General features: G+C 43.8%; 1 protein-coding gene across 1 annotated transcript in view; it reads right to left on the reverse strand.

Moving 5' to 3' along the window:
- Positions 1 to 1,052: 1,052 nt before the first annotated feature.
- GLG1 (golgi glycoprotein 1) overlaps positions 1,053 to 16,287 on the reverse strand; it is a 105,991-nt gene continuing 90,756 nt past the window's right edge. The window contains exons 18-26 of the mRNA XM_033127553.1: positions 15,287 to 15,379; positions 13,577 to 13,714; positions 12,139 to 12,262; positions 11,288 to 11,430; positions 11,002 to 11,103; positions 9,967 to 10,074; positions 8,488 to 8,608; positions 7,819 to 7,925; positions 1,053 to 5,824 (exon numbers count right to left, since the gene is read on the reverse strand). Of these exons, the coding sequence (XP_032983444.1) occupies positions 5,657 to 5,824; positions 7,819 to 7,925; positions 8,488 to 8,608; positions 9,967 to 10,074; positions 11,002 to 11,103; positions 11,288 to 11,430; positions 12,139 to 12,262; positions 13,577 to 13,714; positions 15,287 to 15,379 (1,104 nt within the window). The 3' untranslated portion in view covers positions 1,053 to 5,656. The remainder of the gene's footprint in view (positions 5,825 to 7,818; positions 7,926 to 8,487; positions 8,609 to 9,966; positions 10,075 to 11,001; positions 11,104 to 11,287; positions 11,431 to 12,138; positions 12,263 to 13,576; positions 13,715 to 15,286; positions 15,380 to 16,287) is intronic.

The raw sequence follows: 16,287 nt of genomic DNA on the forward strand, positions 1-16,287 counted from the left end.
GGCAGCTTCTCCAGGAAACTCAAAAACACCTGCTGCCAGACTCTTCCCATTCAGGGCTGACAGCTGTCCAGAGCTCCCTATGTAGAGGGGGACCCTAAAGGCCTCCAAACCCTCTTCCCCCTTCCTTCCAATCTTCACCTTCTCCCGGCCTCCACTCTATACCCAGGCCCACCACCTCTTAAGCGACAGCTGCTGAAATGGATTTGAGGAGTGAGAAGAAACCCTGGCTCCCAGGTTACTCTTCTTTCCTCACTGAACATCCCATCACTCAAATCCTAGTATGAACATTACGATTTTAAGAAATCTTTGCTACCGTGCAAATTCATTAAGCTATTACTTTTTAAACACCCAGATGCAAATTAGCTTTGCTGAGAGGAGAGGAGGTAGAAGAAAAGGCTCAGCAAGGGTGTCACAACCGTCACTGACCCGAGGACTGGCCAGGCAAGGACTGACTAAAAGGGGACATGGCAGGGCACAGAAAATAAATGCTGTCTAGCTTTGGGCCTAAATGGGAAGGCGGCCACTAGACCAGGCACCATCCATGTATCGTGTCAATAGGAAGGTTTTGGGTAGGGGGCCTCCCCAGGAAGGAGCCTCAGAACACGGCTTAAACACATTAGTAGGGTACATAATTCTGGACATACCAGCCTGAGAGTCAGAAAACCCCCGATCTGACTTCCATGTCTCCTCTAAAAGTTCTATGATCTTACTCTGCTTGACCTACTTAGCCAAGAATACTAAAAACCTAACAGAAAGCTGTGAGTGCCAGTGAGAAGCTCAGTCAGTGCTCACAGCTCGACATCTACTAGCAGAGCAGGTGGTTGGAGAATCCTCCCAGTCACCACAGAGAAGATTTAACAAGTAAAAACCTGCAAACTCTTTATTAAATTCTCCCATTTCATCTGTACAGAAAAAAAAATGCACATTATGTTCAGAATCTCAGTAACATCTCAAAATTACACAGCATGAACATGTAAAAACAAGGAACTGCCGGGACTTTATACATAGAAAGGAAAACCATTTACAAAAGAGGCTTGTTAATTTTAATTTTTTTCTTTCTTAAAAAAAAGGGAAAGGCCTAAGATCTCACACAGTGTCTGCTGCGCAGTCTGTTTTCCTTCTCGGACTGACCTGGGAACACTGCTGGGAGAAGCTGCTCCATCCAGCGCCCTGCCATCTGACCAGGGGACCTGTTCCACCCACCCTGGCCTAGTATGTCTGGCATAGGGCCTACTGGGCTCTGGGTACACATGTCAATTCCCCGTTAGCAGAAGGCAAAAACAGAACATAGAGGCACTCTCTGAGGTTTCTCCACTGCACGTATGCCAATGTCCCTGCCTGTGCACTGTGGTGGAACGTGGGAAGGGGGAAGGAGGGGAAAGCACTGTCAGGATCCTGTCACCACCAGCCCGAGCAGACTGTCCCACACCGGTGCTCCCAGTGTAAGCACTGGGTCTCCACAGTGATCTCACCAGATGGCTTGGGGGGAACCTGTCACTCTGAAGAGTGGGTCTGGGTTTGCTAATGACTTATCTGCTGTCTGAAATCTGGGCAGGAAGGGGGATTCGGCTTTACACCTGATGGCCCTAACGTGGGACTCTGGTCCTAGCGGAGAGGTGGACCACGAGGAGTGGAGAGAGGCGGCCAGCCAAAGACAAACGAGAGAGCGAAGCAGGCCAGAACAGCAGCTCTGGGCCCAGGACCTTTGGGATCAAAGACCAGTGTGGAGGAGGTGACCGGGGTGAGGCATGTCCCTAAAGGCCCGGGAGAAACCCAGGGCACAGGAGTGCTGCTTTTTACAGAACCACTTAGGTGCTGTCCAAACGGTGAGAAACAAAAGGGATTTTTGAGGTTTTTCACATTCACAAGAATCTGAAATACAAGTAAACATACCAAAATGCACATCATTCAAAAAGCCATATACTTCTTTTTGTTCAATGGCCAAAATTTAGGTTGAATGTGTCAGGCTGGGCTGGCTGGCTACCAAGGGTCCCTATTCTAGCTTCCTTCTCCATATCTGATTACTCAGCATAAGTTATATGCAAAGAACATTTGTTTTTTGGTGGGGGCAGGAAGAAATGGGAGGCAAAGGTCTTTTCTCAGAGGAGGTTGAGGCCAGCTAAGAAAGGAGGCCCCACGAAGCAATCTAACTCCCCGATGACTCACTATAGAGGGGATCTTTGGGCTAGAAGTAGTATCACAGCCTGGAGGTGGGGAAGATGGGAGACATTTCCAGAAGTCTTCTCTTGGAAAGGCAGAGGAAGTCAGCATATAACTCCCTTTTCATTTTGTCCAATAAAATGTAAATGGACGCTACAGGCCTCTTTACCACTGGATTCTTCTATTACATGATCGCAGGAAATGGGAAGAGATGAGACCTCATCGTAATTTTCTGTTGCATCTTCTAGGAAAGCAGAATGTCCCTCTCCCCACTGGCAGAACCACTCACTGTCCCCCAGAAGAGTAAGTGCAGGATGTGAGATCGCCAAAGGCCTGCAGCGAATTCAAGCCAACACCTGCTCACTAAATACTAGAATTCCCCTCGTTTTTAAGGACGCACTGGCTCAGAACGAGCTGAGTGGATCCACAGAACTGGCAGAGGGCCTCCAGGGAATGCAGAGGACTCACGCCTTTGCCACGGCTCCCATCTTGGTGCCTCTTGCCAGCAGGCTTCTCTTGAGACAGAGCGATAGTAGAGGAAGGCCAGGGACGCACCACGGTAGTCTCACTCCCAGAGCCTCCATCTACGGGACATGCTCTGGGACAGGGAGCAGTCAGTCTCGTCCCTTACATTTGGGCCAGATCTCTGATTTCTCACACGCAGTGCCTCCAGCCCAGGAGACCGACCTCCTGGGGCCTCTGGAGTGTTGTGGAGCACTCTGAAGTGGGGTCCCTGAGACACTGGGGGCAGCTAAACGGCCAGGGGTGTCACCTGGCTACTGTGATTTCCAGCAAGTGTCTGAGCCTTAGCCCTGGCAAAAAACTCTACCTGCTGCTTAGAGAAGAGATAAATGCCAAAGTCTGTCATCAGCTCCTCTACTTGGGCCGTGGTTTCTTCTTCTTGACTAGTTCTTGACTACGGATTTACTCATGGCTGAACCATGAGGCCTATGAGCAGAGGTGCCCCAGTACCTGTTTTGCTGTACCTAATGCAGTGCAGAATAGATACCGTGGGCTGCAGGTTCAGATGGTGTGGGAACTCTTGGACGTAGAAAACTGCTCAGGACACTGCTTGGACTCTCAAGAACCAGTCATATAAAACTATTCCAAGTAGGATGGGGAAAGGCTTTCTGGCAACAAGCAATTGAAGATACTGGTAGTTAGTTATCTCTTCTATTCTGACCATTTCTAAAAGTGACAAATGTTTCAAGAATCAAACTCCTTTCCAAACTTTCAGATTTGCTGCAGACAATGAATGGGATTTTTTCTCAGTTAAGAAAGGACAGAAATATCGAGACTAAACTATGAAGTTTTACCTATATTAGAGGGAGACTGCAGAGATGAGAATGGTACCCCCCCACCCCCCGTCGTCAAAGGGTGAACATTACTCCTATCCTGTGAACCACACCCGACACCTCAGTGGGGGCCTGCATTTAGAGAACATCCCTGCTTCTCAACCCCAAGCCACAGTAGTTCACACCACCCAGGTGGGAACCCTGGAGGTGGACTGCCGGGACCAGCTCAGTTCAGTTCCCACAGCGGTGGTGGTGGGGGGTGCTGCTCGGACTCCAAGTTTCAAGTTTTATGGGACTGAAGAATCCCAGGGCAGCTGCTGAGAATCAGGAAGACCCTAACAGCAGGACTGAGGGGACTAACAACTTAGTGGCTCCCCTTGTGGCGTGCAGTACTCTAGGCAGCGGGGATATACAGCTGGTTTCTAGAACCCACTGCCTCCAGGAAGGGCAGCAAAGAGAAAAGAAAGAAAAAGAAAAACCACAGTATTCAAATATACATCAGTCAGGTTAGACAAGGAGTACTTTGGATCAACTGATCCACAAACTGACGCACTTTGTATTGAACACATTTCAGGAAAGAAAAACGTTACGTAGGTCCGGCGGCACAGCAAGGACGGTGGCAAAGGAGGGACAGGGCAAGGAAGGGCGCCATGGTCTATGCAGACAGTTTTAGGCACATGATTTATAATACTTTGTGGACATCTAACAGGTTAATAAAATATATATTATATAAATATAACGGCTACTGTACACACCGCCCTCTTGTGCAGCCACTGTGACTCTGCCCCAAACTCAAGACCAGGTGTGCCAGGTAGAACCAGGATGCCTGCACTCCTCCCTCTTTATACTCCGAGCCTGTCACCTCCACACTGGAGGCCGAGGGAGGATTGCCAGGAATGTTGCTTCCATTAAGCTCAGACTCTGGAAAGACTGATGAATCACCAAAGTACAACATTTAGCCAATGCCTCCAACAGTGGGTGTATGAAGCAAACGGACAGAAAGGGGGAAAAAAAAAAAACCCAAAAAAACGGAGAAAATCCTCCATGTTTTAATGTAGTAACTTTCCATGCCCTCTCCATGTAGAGGCAGAAAAGAGTTTGTCTGGGAAGGTGGCCTTGGGCCTGCAGAAAGGTCAGGTGGGACTGCCAATCATACCGAGACCATGCTAAATCTTTATAAGCCATTATCTTTGACCTGCATTGTTGCCTGAAAAATAAAGCAAAGTGAATCAATCCCTTGCTCCTCCTTCCTGCCCTGAGTCTCCTCCCTGCCAGTCACTTCCTCCTGGTAGGACGTCTGGAGCTACTGCTACCCCAGCAGGGTCATTCCCACCCACTGCCACTGAGCCCTGCACTGGCCTGGGACCCTGCTGCCCGGGGACTCAGGGGCCAGCCTCTCGATGCACATCAGTGGACTGACCAGCGTCACACACTTTTGGTTCTCCTCCCCAACCTGTCTGCCCTTGGCCTAAGGAGGCTCACGCTTTATTTCACTGAGGTCAGGAGATCACAGAAATACCCATGGCCTTGGGATCTTGACCAGCAGTGGCTCTATTAGGGCGGGAACTAGAAGGCATCACGTTTCAGCAGAAGAAAAGAGGACCCAAAGCAGGCTGGTGAAGTCCATGGCACAGCATGACCCAAAGGTGCTTTTGAGAAATGAGCAACACATCCCAGTTATAGCATATTGGGTGGTATGTTTCCCCTCTAATGTCCTGCCTTCGTTTTACACAGTCATACAGAAGAAATAACCCCACTGCCCAAATCAAGCCTGGAGGAGATGTGTTACTATATACATTTTTTTCTTTCTTTAAAAATTTCCTTTTTTTGGTGGTTTTTTTTGTTTTTGTTTTTGTTTTTTAAAAATTCATTTGAGTTGCAGGTCAGGTGAGTTGATTCTGGAAGTACTGGTTGTTCCATTGGTATGAGAGAGACTTTTCTACAGGCAGGTAAACCCAAGTTTGCCAACAAAGGCGATAACCCAAGTGGCCAGCTGCGGACGCTGCACAGATGATCGAAGGGAGGGAGACACCACGGACACGGGCGAGTCTGAGATGGGACAATGCAGTGCATACCTGCTGCTGCTCTACCATGGGTGTTGGTGCCACCTCTGAGAAGGACGAAGTGAGTGGGTATGCTATACAGGAGGGCTGTACAAACTGGGCACTGGACAGGTGGTTCCTTTGGTGGTGAAGGTGGCTCTACCTGTCCTTGAGCTCACGTGTCACTCGTTTGGTGATACGTCCACACATCAGGCCGATCAGGAACAATATACAGATGCTCCCACTGATCACAGAGAGAATGTAGTTCTTTGATGGGGATGTCATCACTTGCATGGCGAGGTCAGAGAAGCCATCTGCTGGGGCCACCTGGAATGACACACAGCAGTAGCACCCTCTGAGAGAACTGGGCTGGGGGCGGGGCTGGCTCGAACTCCTCCCCCCTCAATTCCTACTTTCATTGACATCATTTCTTTTGGAGAAAGAGGGCAAGGGACAAGAAAGTCAAACACAGAGTTACAAATTTTCTTCCTGATCGCGATATGATATATATCTACTGCACAAGATTAGAAAATACAAATCCAAAGAGGAAGAGTCTCATCAGAGCCTCTGATCACCACCAACCAAGGAGTCCACATTGAGGACTGGACCCTGGCAAAGGGCTCAACATGTTTGCAATCATTTAGTCCTCACACCAATCCTCGCAAGTAGATTTTATTACTCCCATATTATAGATGAAGACCCAGAAGCCCAAGTGGTGGAGATGGTTTAGTGGATTGCACACGGTCACAGGTTCTTACATATTCTGATTTATTTTCTTCATCATGTTTGCTCCCTTTTAAAAACAACTGAAATTGTACTGTATGCTAATTCTGTGTCTTGACTTGTTTTCACTCACCATTATATCATAAGCATTCCCTTACATCAAAACCAAAGTGCAAACATGACGGGACGTGGACTGAACAGACTTCCCATTGTGGACATTACAATGTAACCAGTCTTCATCCTCCATTTCCCTCACTGCTTTCTCAAATGCACCTCTATGGTAGCTTGCTATGGCAGAATCAGGACCGAAAGGTTCCCCAGATGCACGCGAGCCTGTTCTTTTGAGTCTCACCTTAGCCTGGGTGCCTGAGAGGGGCTGGCCCAGAGATGTCTGGGTTGCTGCTATGCTCATGCCCGTGTACACAGAGCAGAGCAGGAGGCTTCACATTAATTTGAATTCAATGTCAACATTTGCCAATACAAAACAAGCTGTGGAGTCACCCTGAAGCAATGCTCAGTAGCTCAAAAGTAGAAACCGGTGAGGAAAGAAGACTAATTTAGTGTCTCTGCTGCCTCTTCTAACCACGGGCCTCAAAGCTGACTTTGTCCCCTTGGGAGAAGGGGCGAGAGGTGTGCTCGCTATTTTGACAGCTATGGTCCCTGCCCATCATGTCTAGCTAGGTATGAAGACTTCCTGTGGTCTTTCCCGTTTGCCAGTTACCTTTGACCTTTAAGCACATGGGTGACATGAGGAACTGGTCAAGAAGGAGGGGGGTCCTTGTGTTTACTCTCTTCATCTAAGGAATGTCTATCCCTGAGCAGGTAGATACAAAGAGCATGGATCTAGACATTTGACTTTTTCACCTTGGGCAAGTCATAATTTCTAAAGTCACGGTTTCCCTTTACCATAAAGTGGGGATACAATCATTCTACTTACCTTGTAGGGTTTCAAGGTTTAAATGAGAATAATATAGCCTTCAAAGTAATTTGTAAACTACAAAGCAATGCCTACACGAGAAGAACTGTTATCATTCTTCTCACTGAGGCTGATTTTTGTAGAAAACTTTTCCCTAGCCCAAGTCTGCCTGGGTACCATACACTTTCACTAGTGTAGTTCTGATGTCTTTCTTCATCCTATTATTCTCTATGTTTCAGGCTAGCTGAGGACCAGTCTCACATACATATTATTCTCCTACAGACTGTGTAAAATTAGGAAAACAAGCTATATGACAGGAGTGGCTGATTTCTTCCTTTTCCCATGGAATGATGTCTACGCGTAGTTTCTCTTTACATGGTTGGCTTAAGTCATCCTTCCTTTAGGTGGTTCACTTTATAGTGGTGGACTACAGGCAACTGAGGGCCAAAAACAGTGGTCCTGGCAAAGCCTTGCAGACACAGACCAATGCAAAGGGCCTCCATGTGCATAGTGGCTCCAGGCTCACGGACGGCCAAGGAGGCTTAAAGGTACACGGACAGGTTTTTCAAATGCATTGACAGCCCATCTCAGAACAAGGACAAGAAGACCAGTGAAGTATCTTGAAGAGATTGGGAAACTGACAGAAGAGATGGCCACTTCAGGAGATTGTCTTGGTCATTACCTTTGCTGCATAACTCCACATTTCAATCCGGTCATTGAGGCGTTTTTTGCACTCAGGTTGTAGCCTCACCCGCTTATCCTCCAGGGCCTCCATGAGGCAGGACATTTCTGTGGAAGGGAAGGGATATAAAGAATCTGAAACCGTACAGAAGAATTTCTGTAAGGTTGGGGAGAAGGGTATCTAACCACCAGAGAATTCAGATCTGTAGGCTAAACAAAGTTAAACCCATTCTAGGAAACTTGATCCAAGATCTAACACGGAGAATAATGATATTTAACTTCCAAGGTCAGCTGTCCAGAGTCTCTCTTAAAATCTCTCTTATTTTTACTGGGCACGCATGACTCAGAAACAACTTTACACCTGCCCAGGTTCTACCTCACATAGAACCTGTGTATTGAGCCCAATGTGGCCACAGGGGAAGCTGATGAAGCTGTTCCAGGTTGGACACGCTGGGGAAGAGGGCCATACGATGGCTTAACTTACGATTCCCTGACAGGTCACAGCTAGATCAGTTCAAACTTGCAGGATTATTCCTAAGTTTATTTTGCCACAAAGGCCTAGTTCCAGCATCAAACAGGCTCCCAGAGTAGCTGCAATTGATGCCTCAGAGAAAGGCTTTGCTCCTCCCGAGACAGTTCAGACAGGATCAGAGCGAACACAGTGACTTACGACGCCCTCGGCCAGGGGTTATGGCAGCACAGTGGTGTTTAATGTCCAGGGCACAAGCTGTATGAAGAACTGGGTCCACAAAGATGTCTGCTTTGCTTTCTTTCAGCATGTTTAACACTTCCTAGGAAGGGAAGATCATCACAGAGAGAGCTTTTACAGAGGAAATGCGTCAGGTCTGTTGTCTACAAATACTTCAGATACAAACAAAAAAGTCAAGGAGGGAACGCTGAGGGTTAACAATAGAGCCTATTCCGAGATACGCAGCAATGTAGTGATGATGCAAAGAATACAGATCTTTAGCATTCAATTTAATTCAATGAATACACTTGGGGAGCTAGGATATGCAAAGCTGTTTGCTAAGCAAAGCAGGTAATTGTAAGATCAGATTTGGGTTTTTGGCATTCTGGTATGCAGTATTATTAAATACTAAATATTAGTATTGGTGTTCTAGTTATTCTGTTATTTTAAGAAGTGTTAAAATGTGATATTTGAAAATCGGAGTAATATGCTATATGAAAATTCCCAAACAAAGGTAAATATCTGCAAAATGTTTCACTTTACCTTCCTTATCCTCAAAAGGAAAAAAGAATTGACAGAGCATAATGCTACTGCAAGAATAATTCTTATTTGAATTTTAAAAAGTTCTGAACGAGAGACATATAAACATAATAGAACTGAAACCAACTCTGCAGACCCTCCAATTACACATGATGAAATTACAGGAAGTAAAGACAGGCTGGAAATGCTTTCTTAAATAAAAATTAGTTTGCTCTCAATAGAAAGAGTGTAGTCCCTGTAAGACAACAATAAAAAAAAAAACTCCCCCAAAACAAAACTCAAATATTGTTCAAAAAGTCCTCCTCAAAGTTAGATGGGACCATTTGATGGTAAAGGAAAATAACTATATTTAGCTTTTAGTGAACTCAGATCATGAGAAATTAGAAACATTTCTAGCAGATGAAAATATTTGCATACAGTATTCACATTGACTCAACAATGACATCACTGAACACTTTTCAAAACAAGATAAAGCTTCTTAAAAAAAGATCAAATATATTATTTAATTTTCAATTTTGCAAGATAATGTATGCTTAGCTGTCATATTTTGATAAATTTGTTTTTATTGATGTTTCTGAAATGAATTAAATTTTTAGTTTCATTGATTTTTAGGAATGCAGTAGTACACTTAATGGTAATACTGGAATTGACATTTGGCGTTGGTATTGCATTCAGAGAGCCCTATAAACAATGGTTTAGTCATGGAAATGAGACATTCACAAATAATTATTAGTACATGTGAAAGGATATTTAAGTTATAGGTGATTAATGGTCAAGAACCAAACTAAAGTTTGGTAAGAAGGAACACAGAATTCTAAGAAGGAAGGTTTAGATTTTATTACTAAAAATGCAGACTATAGCATTAAAAGGAAAAAGGAGAGAAAAGCAAGTCGGGGGAAAACGGTGATTGATGGTGATTACCCTTTTACACATTTCCGTTTTGATTTTGAGCAGGTTAACTTTGAGACACTCCTCTACTTGACCTGTCTGCTCCTGGGCTGCTGCTTCCTCAGCACATAGATTGGAGATCTGTTCAGGAGACACACAAAAAACAAGGGCACCCTGCTCTCACCAGGAACCTTGGTCACTGTAACAGGCCAATACGGTGATCCTCCCACACAAGCTTGGAGCTCTTCTCAAACAGATTTCTGGTGGATTTCACTTCCCTCCCTCTAGAACGAGAAGCCAAACTCCGTTTTCTTTCATAAGGACTGACACAGAGTCAGTGCACGTATCTTTATGTTGTCAACCCTGAGACTTGAATCAGATTATCTCAGGACTGGTCACAGAGGCTACTTACTCCTCGATTCCACAGGAGGAAGGTTTTACAGCCAAGTAAAATACTAAAAGCAAATGCTTGACATTTAAAGAGGTTCAGAGTCAACCCAGACTCACAATTTAGAAATACCACACACACACACACACACACACACGTTCTGAAACACAGCCCACAATACAGACTAAAAATTTAACCTTCTTTGAACAGCTCTGAGTAAGCTTTTTTGAAATATTTTTAGCCATGATCCCCAAAAGCTCACCCATGTTGAACAAGGTTCTCCACATGGCCTTTTCTAGCTAGGAGGTCAAATAATTTCCAAGGACAGGCACTTCTTTAGAGCTATAATGGGAGATATTCTAGCTTTCTGACAAGTCTTGGGGGTGTTCTGGGTTGACAATCAGAATATGGAGAAGGGAAGAACAAACTATATGTAGACATAGTAAGAGAATGCTCTTACTCAGTAGAGAAATATGGAACCAACATTGTATAGTGACAGGACTGGTGCCAAGTCTCATTCAGTGTTACAGAGAACCAGGAATTCAGACAACGGAGAGCCTAGAAGATGGGCCTTCAATTAAGCCTGGAGTCAGGGCTTAGGGAAAGAGTAAAGAACTTTTCTCCAATAAACACTCCTCTGACCAGCTCAGTTCACAAGCAGTTTCATACCCAAATCCTACCTCATCTGAGCAGTGTAGCTGGAGCTGAGGATCGAGTCGGTAATCCAGAGCAGATTCCTGGATAATGATCTGGATCTGGTCTTCGCAGTCTGAAGAGAGGCGCTATAAGTGACAAAAAGGAAAATATGTCAGCCTATTAGACAACTTCAACTTTTTATTTGGCCCCTGGCTTGGGGAAAAGGCTTTGGGAAAGTAGGAGCAAGTTAAGGAAATTCCAAAATAAAAACTGCCAGGAATAGTGGTGGCTCCATTAATACACCTATCTGGAGAGCCCAGGCCAGTTTACCTGGTCAGCATATCTCAGCTTGAGGCAAGAGATGACTTGACCTTCTAGCTCCGAATCATCCTTGGCCTTAGTCAGGATACCGTGACAGAATTTAGGAATGTCAGCTTTACAGGCTTTCCTCAGCACAGGGTTTAAGCGGTAATCTAGGGCAGAAAATAAGTACATGATAAAATATTCCAACTGGATTCACAAATTTTTAGAGATCCACCTTCCAAAAAGGGGTGTATTAAATCAATGACCACAAATAAAACACTGATTTGCTTATTCACTAAATGTTTACTGAGCCCTCACTATATTGTTTCTAATCAAATTTGGTGCAAGTGTAGATGTGGTGACCCTCAGAAATCCTTCTAATCTGCAGCAGCTCTGCAGGGTCGTGGGAGACCGATATTCTAAGCAGTTTTCACAAAAATCAAGCAGACATCAGCAATCTTCCACATACCAGCTGTTCATGAAAATACTGACAACAAAACAGCCAACTCATCTTGTCCATTGAGTACCAGGTCTTGCAACTTCAGAGATGAAATTTCTCTGTTCTAAAACAGATTACCCATATATTCTGCCACATGGAAGAAGTTTTATTAAATCTCTAGAATTTTCAAGAACTCTAGCCCTGATTTTTATTGTACGTCATTCAAAAGTAGTTTTCTATTTTTTCAGCCTTTTCTACAATATGACTTTCATTCCGTTCTTCTGGGTACTATTCAAGGAAGGAGTAAGTCATTTTGCTTACAGCCAGGCTCTCCCTTAAAATTCCCAAGCAACAAAGCACCTATAGTTCAATTAAGCAAGTACATGCCCACTTCATTCTATTTAAGCACGGAACCAGGAAAACCACGCTGAGATGTTACCTGTGTTCTGGGTAATCTGACGTTTGGTTATCATCTGTTTGCATTTGGGATCCATTAATTCACTGTTTTTATTTTGCTTCAGGCATTGCAGCATGGTTTTGGAATCTGCTTCTGGACAGAACCTCTGCAAAGAATCAAAGTTTTATTTAAAAAAGCTATCCAAATATGGCAATTAACACCATCTGTATTACTCTTATTGAGGAACTTATGACAGCAGCAGCCTGAAGGTATCACTTGGTATAAGAGAAAGGCTAAGCACTTGGCCTCAAGTTCCCTGTTCTTTACCTATTCTCTACTGTAGTTCTTACACTTCTTTCTCTCACCTCACTGTTTCCTACTTGGCATAGCACTGATTCCCTACCTTCATGCTATGTTACATTACAGGGCATCTCATGAGCTTAAATGTTATTTAAGCATGAATATAATAACAATGGGCCAGGTGGCCATGTAGCCGTCAAGCCCTATCTACCCCATCCCAAAGGGAGACTTAGGAATTCCCCACTAACCAATGTGAACAGGAAGTGGGGAAAGGACCGGTTTATCCCTTAACTACAGGGCTAGCCCCTGTACACTTGTTAAGTGTCCTTGAAGTCAGGGCTCCATTTTGGACTAGTAATAAACTCCATCTCTATCTGCTGATTATAGTCTACTGATATCTTAATATGGGGATGTGGATTGCTGATTGATTTTTTAATAAAGTGATCGAAATCTTACCTCAAAAAGTTCCCTCAAATCAGAGCCTGACGTTTCCACTTTTGTAGAGGACTCAATTCTACCAGGCCCAGCTAAAGAGATTTCTAACATCCACAGTACTCTTTGGGACTTACTTGATAGGGTGAAAAGTAGCATTTTATTTTAAAGAGAAGCTGAAATAAGGGGTCAGAACCTTAAGTTTAATGTGTTTGCATATACAGATCAACCCAGTGCCTGACACCTTGGCTATCGTCAGCCCTGTTGCAGGGAGAATGTTCACTACAGAAGTGAATGAAGCAAAAGAACTTACAGACAAGCCTTTCGATTGAGGGGGACGGATGACCAGGACATCTGATGGTGGCTTTCTCAGTCAGCAAGCACTCAATGCCCCCACAACCAATCATTTACTCACTGGACACCTATTTACTGGTGGCCTAGGTCAAAGTGAGGTCAGTTATCTTAGCTCGGTGGCTCTCAAACTTAAGCATGCATCAGAATCAACTGGAGGGCTTGTTAAACTCCACTCCCAGAGTTTCTGATTCAGGAGATCTGGGGTGGAGCCCGAGATATTTGTAGGTTCCTAGGTATGCTGATGCTGCTGGTTTGGGGTCAGACTTTGAGAACATCTTAGCCGTATAAAGAGGTTGAAATGGGAAGATTACATGAATTTGTTCTGACATTTAAAGAAGTTTATGCTGGTAATTTTACTTACCCTGTGCTCAGCCCTTGGTTTTGGACCCCTTACCTTTATCATCTGTTTGCAGACTCTCATGAGCGTATAATCTAGCTCTGGGTCCATCATTTCTGTCTCCTGCAGCTTAAAAACTTTCTGGTGGCAACGGGTACTTAGCTGCTTCTTGTTTTCTTTCAGACATTCAATAATCTAGGGTGTAACAGTTATGGTCAAGTTAAGGGGTGTATCCGGGATTGATTATCCATGTATTTTGACTGAAGCATTCAGATTTTAGTGGATCTCCCATTTTTCTATCCAAATACCTTCCATTGCTAATTCCTAGGTAATAGGAATCAGGTTTTCCTTCCCAAGGAGAATACATTTATAGATTTACAACTTCAGAGCTAGTATCAAACCAAACTGAATAAGAATAATGGATGAATAGCAGGTTGTACTAAACTCTAAAGGGAAGGAAACCATCTCAGGATTCCTGGTTTCTTTTGCTGTCTAGAGCCGTTCCTTGTCAAGATTCCTTCTGGAGCACACGTGGCTCTCTGCCCTTCCCTAGAGTGATAACCCTGACTAGACAATAGGCACAAGCTAGGATGATCAGTTCAACTCACCACTTACCACATGAGAACACAGCATTAGATGCCAGGTATGAATTAGACCCAGTCCTCACCCCTGCTGAATAGTCTCACAGGGCAAACTTATAGAAACACATAACTACAATAAAAAATATGAGTGGAAACAAGCATAAAGTGCCATAGCAGAGATTTTAAGATAGTGGATTAAGTATATCCTGAAATCTCCCTTTCCCTATACCATCTGTAAATGATGAAGGAAGCAGATGGGAAGCTGTAGTAGCTAGGGCTATAGCATAGTCACAAAATGTCTATGAAATCCTCAAAGGACAACTAAGAATCACCAAATATCTGAGGGCAAAAGGTAATCGAGCAACTAAAACACGTATTTAATACCCTTCGAACAATAAAGGAGGAAATGGTAAACAAAAATTAAGAATAGGTAGTTATGAAAAGAACCAATTACAGGTCTTAGAAATGAAAACTGAAGAAAGATATGAATTCTGAGACTGAAAGAGACAACCAGAATAAAGCAATCAAAAACCCATACCTAATTACACTGAAGTGAAATTACGGATTATTAATGATAAGGAGAAAACGCAGAGAGAGTTTCACTGCACAGATAAGAGAATCAGATTGACATAAGACTTTGTGCCAGCAGCAGTAGATACAAGAAGACAATGAAGCCATTATCTCACAGGAAAACGCTGTGCGAGTGCCCTGGACTAGAAGAGGTAGCTGAATCACTGGGAGAACATTAAAAAAATAAAAAAAAATTGAAAATCACTCGCACTTCATTCCTGATGATTCTGGGTAGGGCCCTGTTCCATGTATTTAAAAAAACTTCCTAGGTGATCCTTGTGTGACCTTTAGTTAAGAACTTCTGTGCAACTGGAACATAGTGAGGGAGTAATTAATTTTGGAGGTGCAGAGTGTTGGGAAAGCTATAGAGAGGAGGAGGCATTTGAAGGATCATTAAGAGGTTATTAGGTAGACAAGGTAACCTGAAAGAAGGAAGAGAATAAATAGGAGACAAAGAGGAATGCAGGTGAAGAACTTTGGGAAAAGTCTGGTGTAGCTTAAGAGATGATTAGTCTAGATAGGATGTGATGAAGCCTATCCCACCAGCAAAGAATTAATTATTAAAATATTACCTTAACATTACTTTTATAATTAAAAAATAACAACAAGAAGTTACCTGAGCATTGCCATATTGCACTGTGGAACAATAGTTCTTGATGTCACTCTTACAGGCCTCATGCAGATCTGGTTCCAGACGGATGTCTTCTGTCTGCATGAGAGGGAACCAGCATGGAAAAGAGAGGTTATTCTAAGCTGGAGATGTCAAATGTCCTACACACTTATTTGTTGACTGGATCTTGTCTGGTAACCACAACATCTGCACAGCAAAGTGGCAGTAGAGTGGCTGCTGAAGTAAAAGGAGAACTGGGATTTAGTTTCAGTTCTGCCACTAACTAGCTACATGGCCCTGGGCTTTCTTTGCACAATGAAATGGTACCATCTACGCCAACCCCTTCACAGGACTGCTGTGAGATGAAATAATATGATGTGAAAACCACTATAGAAAGTTAAAACCATTATATAAATGTAGGCTTCTACTTTTGTTATTATTATTATTTAACTGAAAGCTAGTTTCAAAGCTAGGGACCCCAAAGTCTCAATTATAATAGGACATTTAGGCCAGCTCCATAATTATCACTAAATCACTACCACTACATGTGAAAATCTGGTAAGGCAACTTTTGTGATGTTAATGGTGTTTGGTGTTCATTACTAATTTTTGTTTAGACTGAGATGAAATAAGTATGATTCACAATACAAAACATACTAAAAATATTTTTAGCTGTTTTTTTTTTAACATGGTTTGGGCTTAACCTCCAGGAAGTTTCCCCTTGTCGTGCACACTGTGGCTGATTTCCCAATATCCATTTCACCTCAATGATCAGTCAGCTCGTCAGTGTATGGCACGCCCCTGGGCACTGCTGTTGACCAGGGAGTGGGCACAGATCTCAAACCGACACAATCAAATCGAAGGGAGGATCTTTTTTTCACGCTGCAGATTGATTTTGGGGCAGGTGGCCCGGTTATTGCAGGCAGCCATCATGAGGGAAACTGGCTTTAGGATGAAGCTGGTGCAAGGACAGCAGGGTGAAAAGGGAGAGACCCTTGATTCTTGAGG

The sequence above is a fragment of the Rhinolophus ferrumequinum genome, chromosome 15 (genome assembly GCF_004115265.2).
Source record: "Rhinolophus ferrumequinum isolate MPI-CBG mRhiFer1 chromosome 15, mRhiFer1_v1.p, whole genome shotgun sequence".
NCBI classification, from domain to species: Eukaryota; Metazoa; Chordata; class Mammalia; order Chiroptera; family Rhinolophidae; genus Rhinolophus; species Rhinolophus ferrumequinum.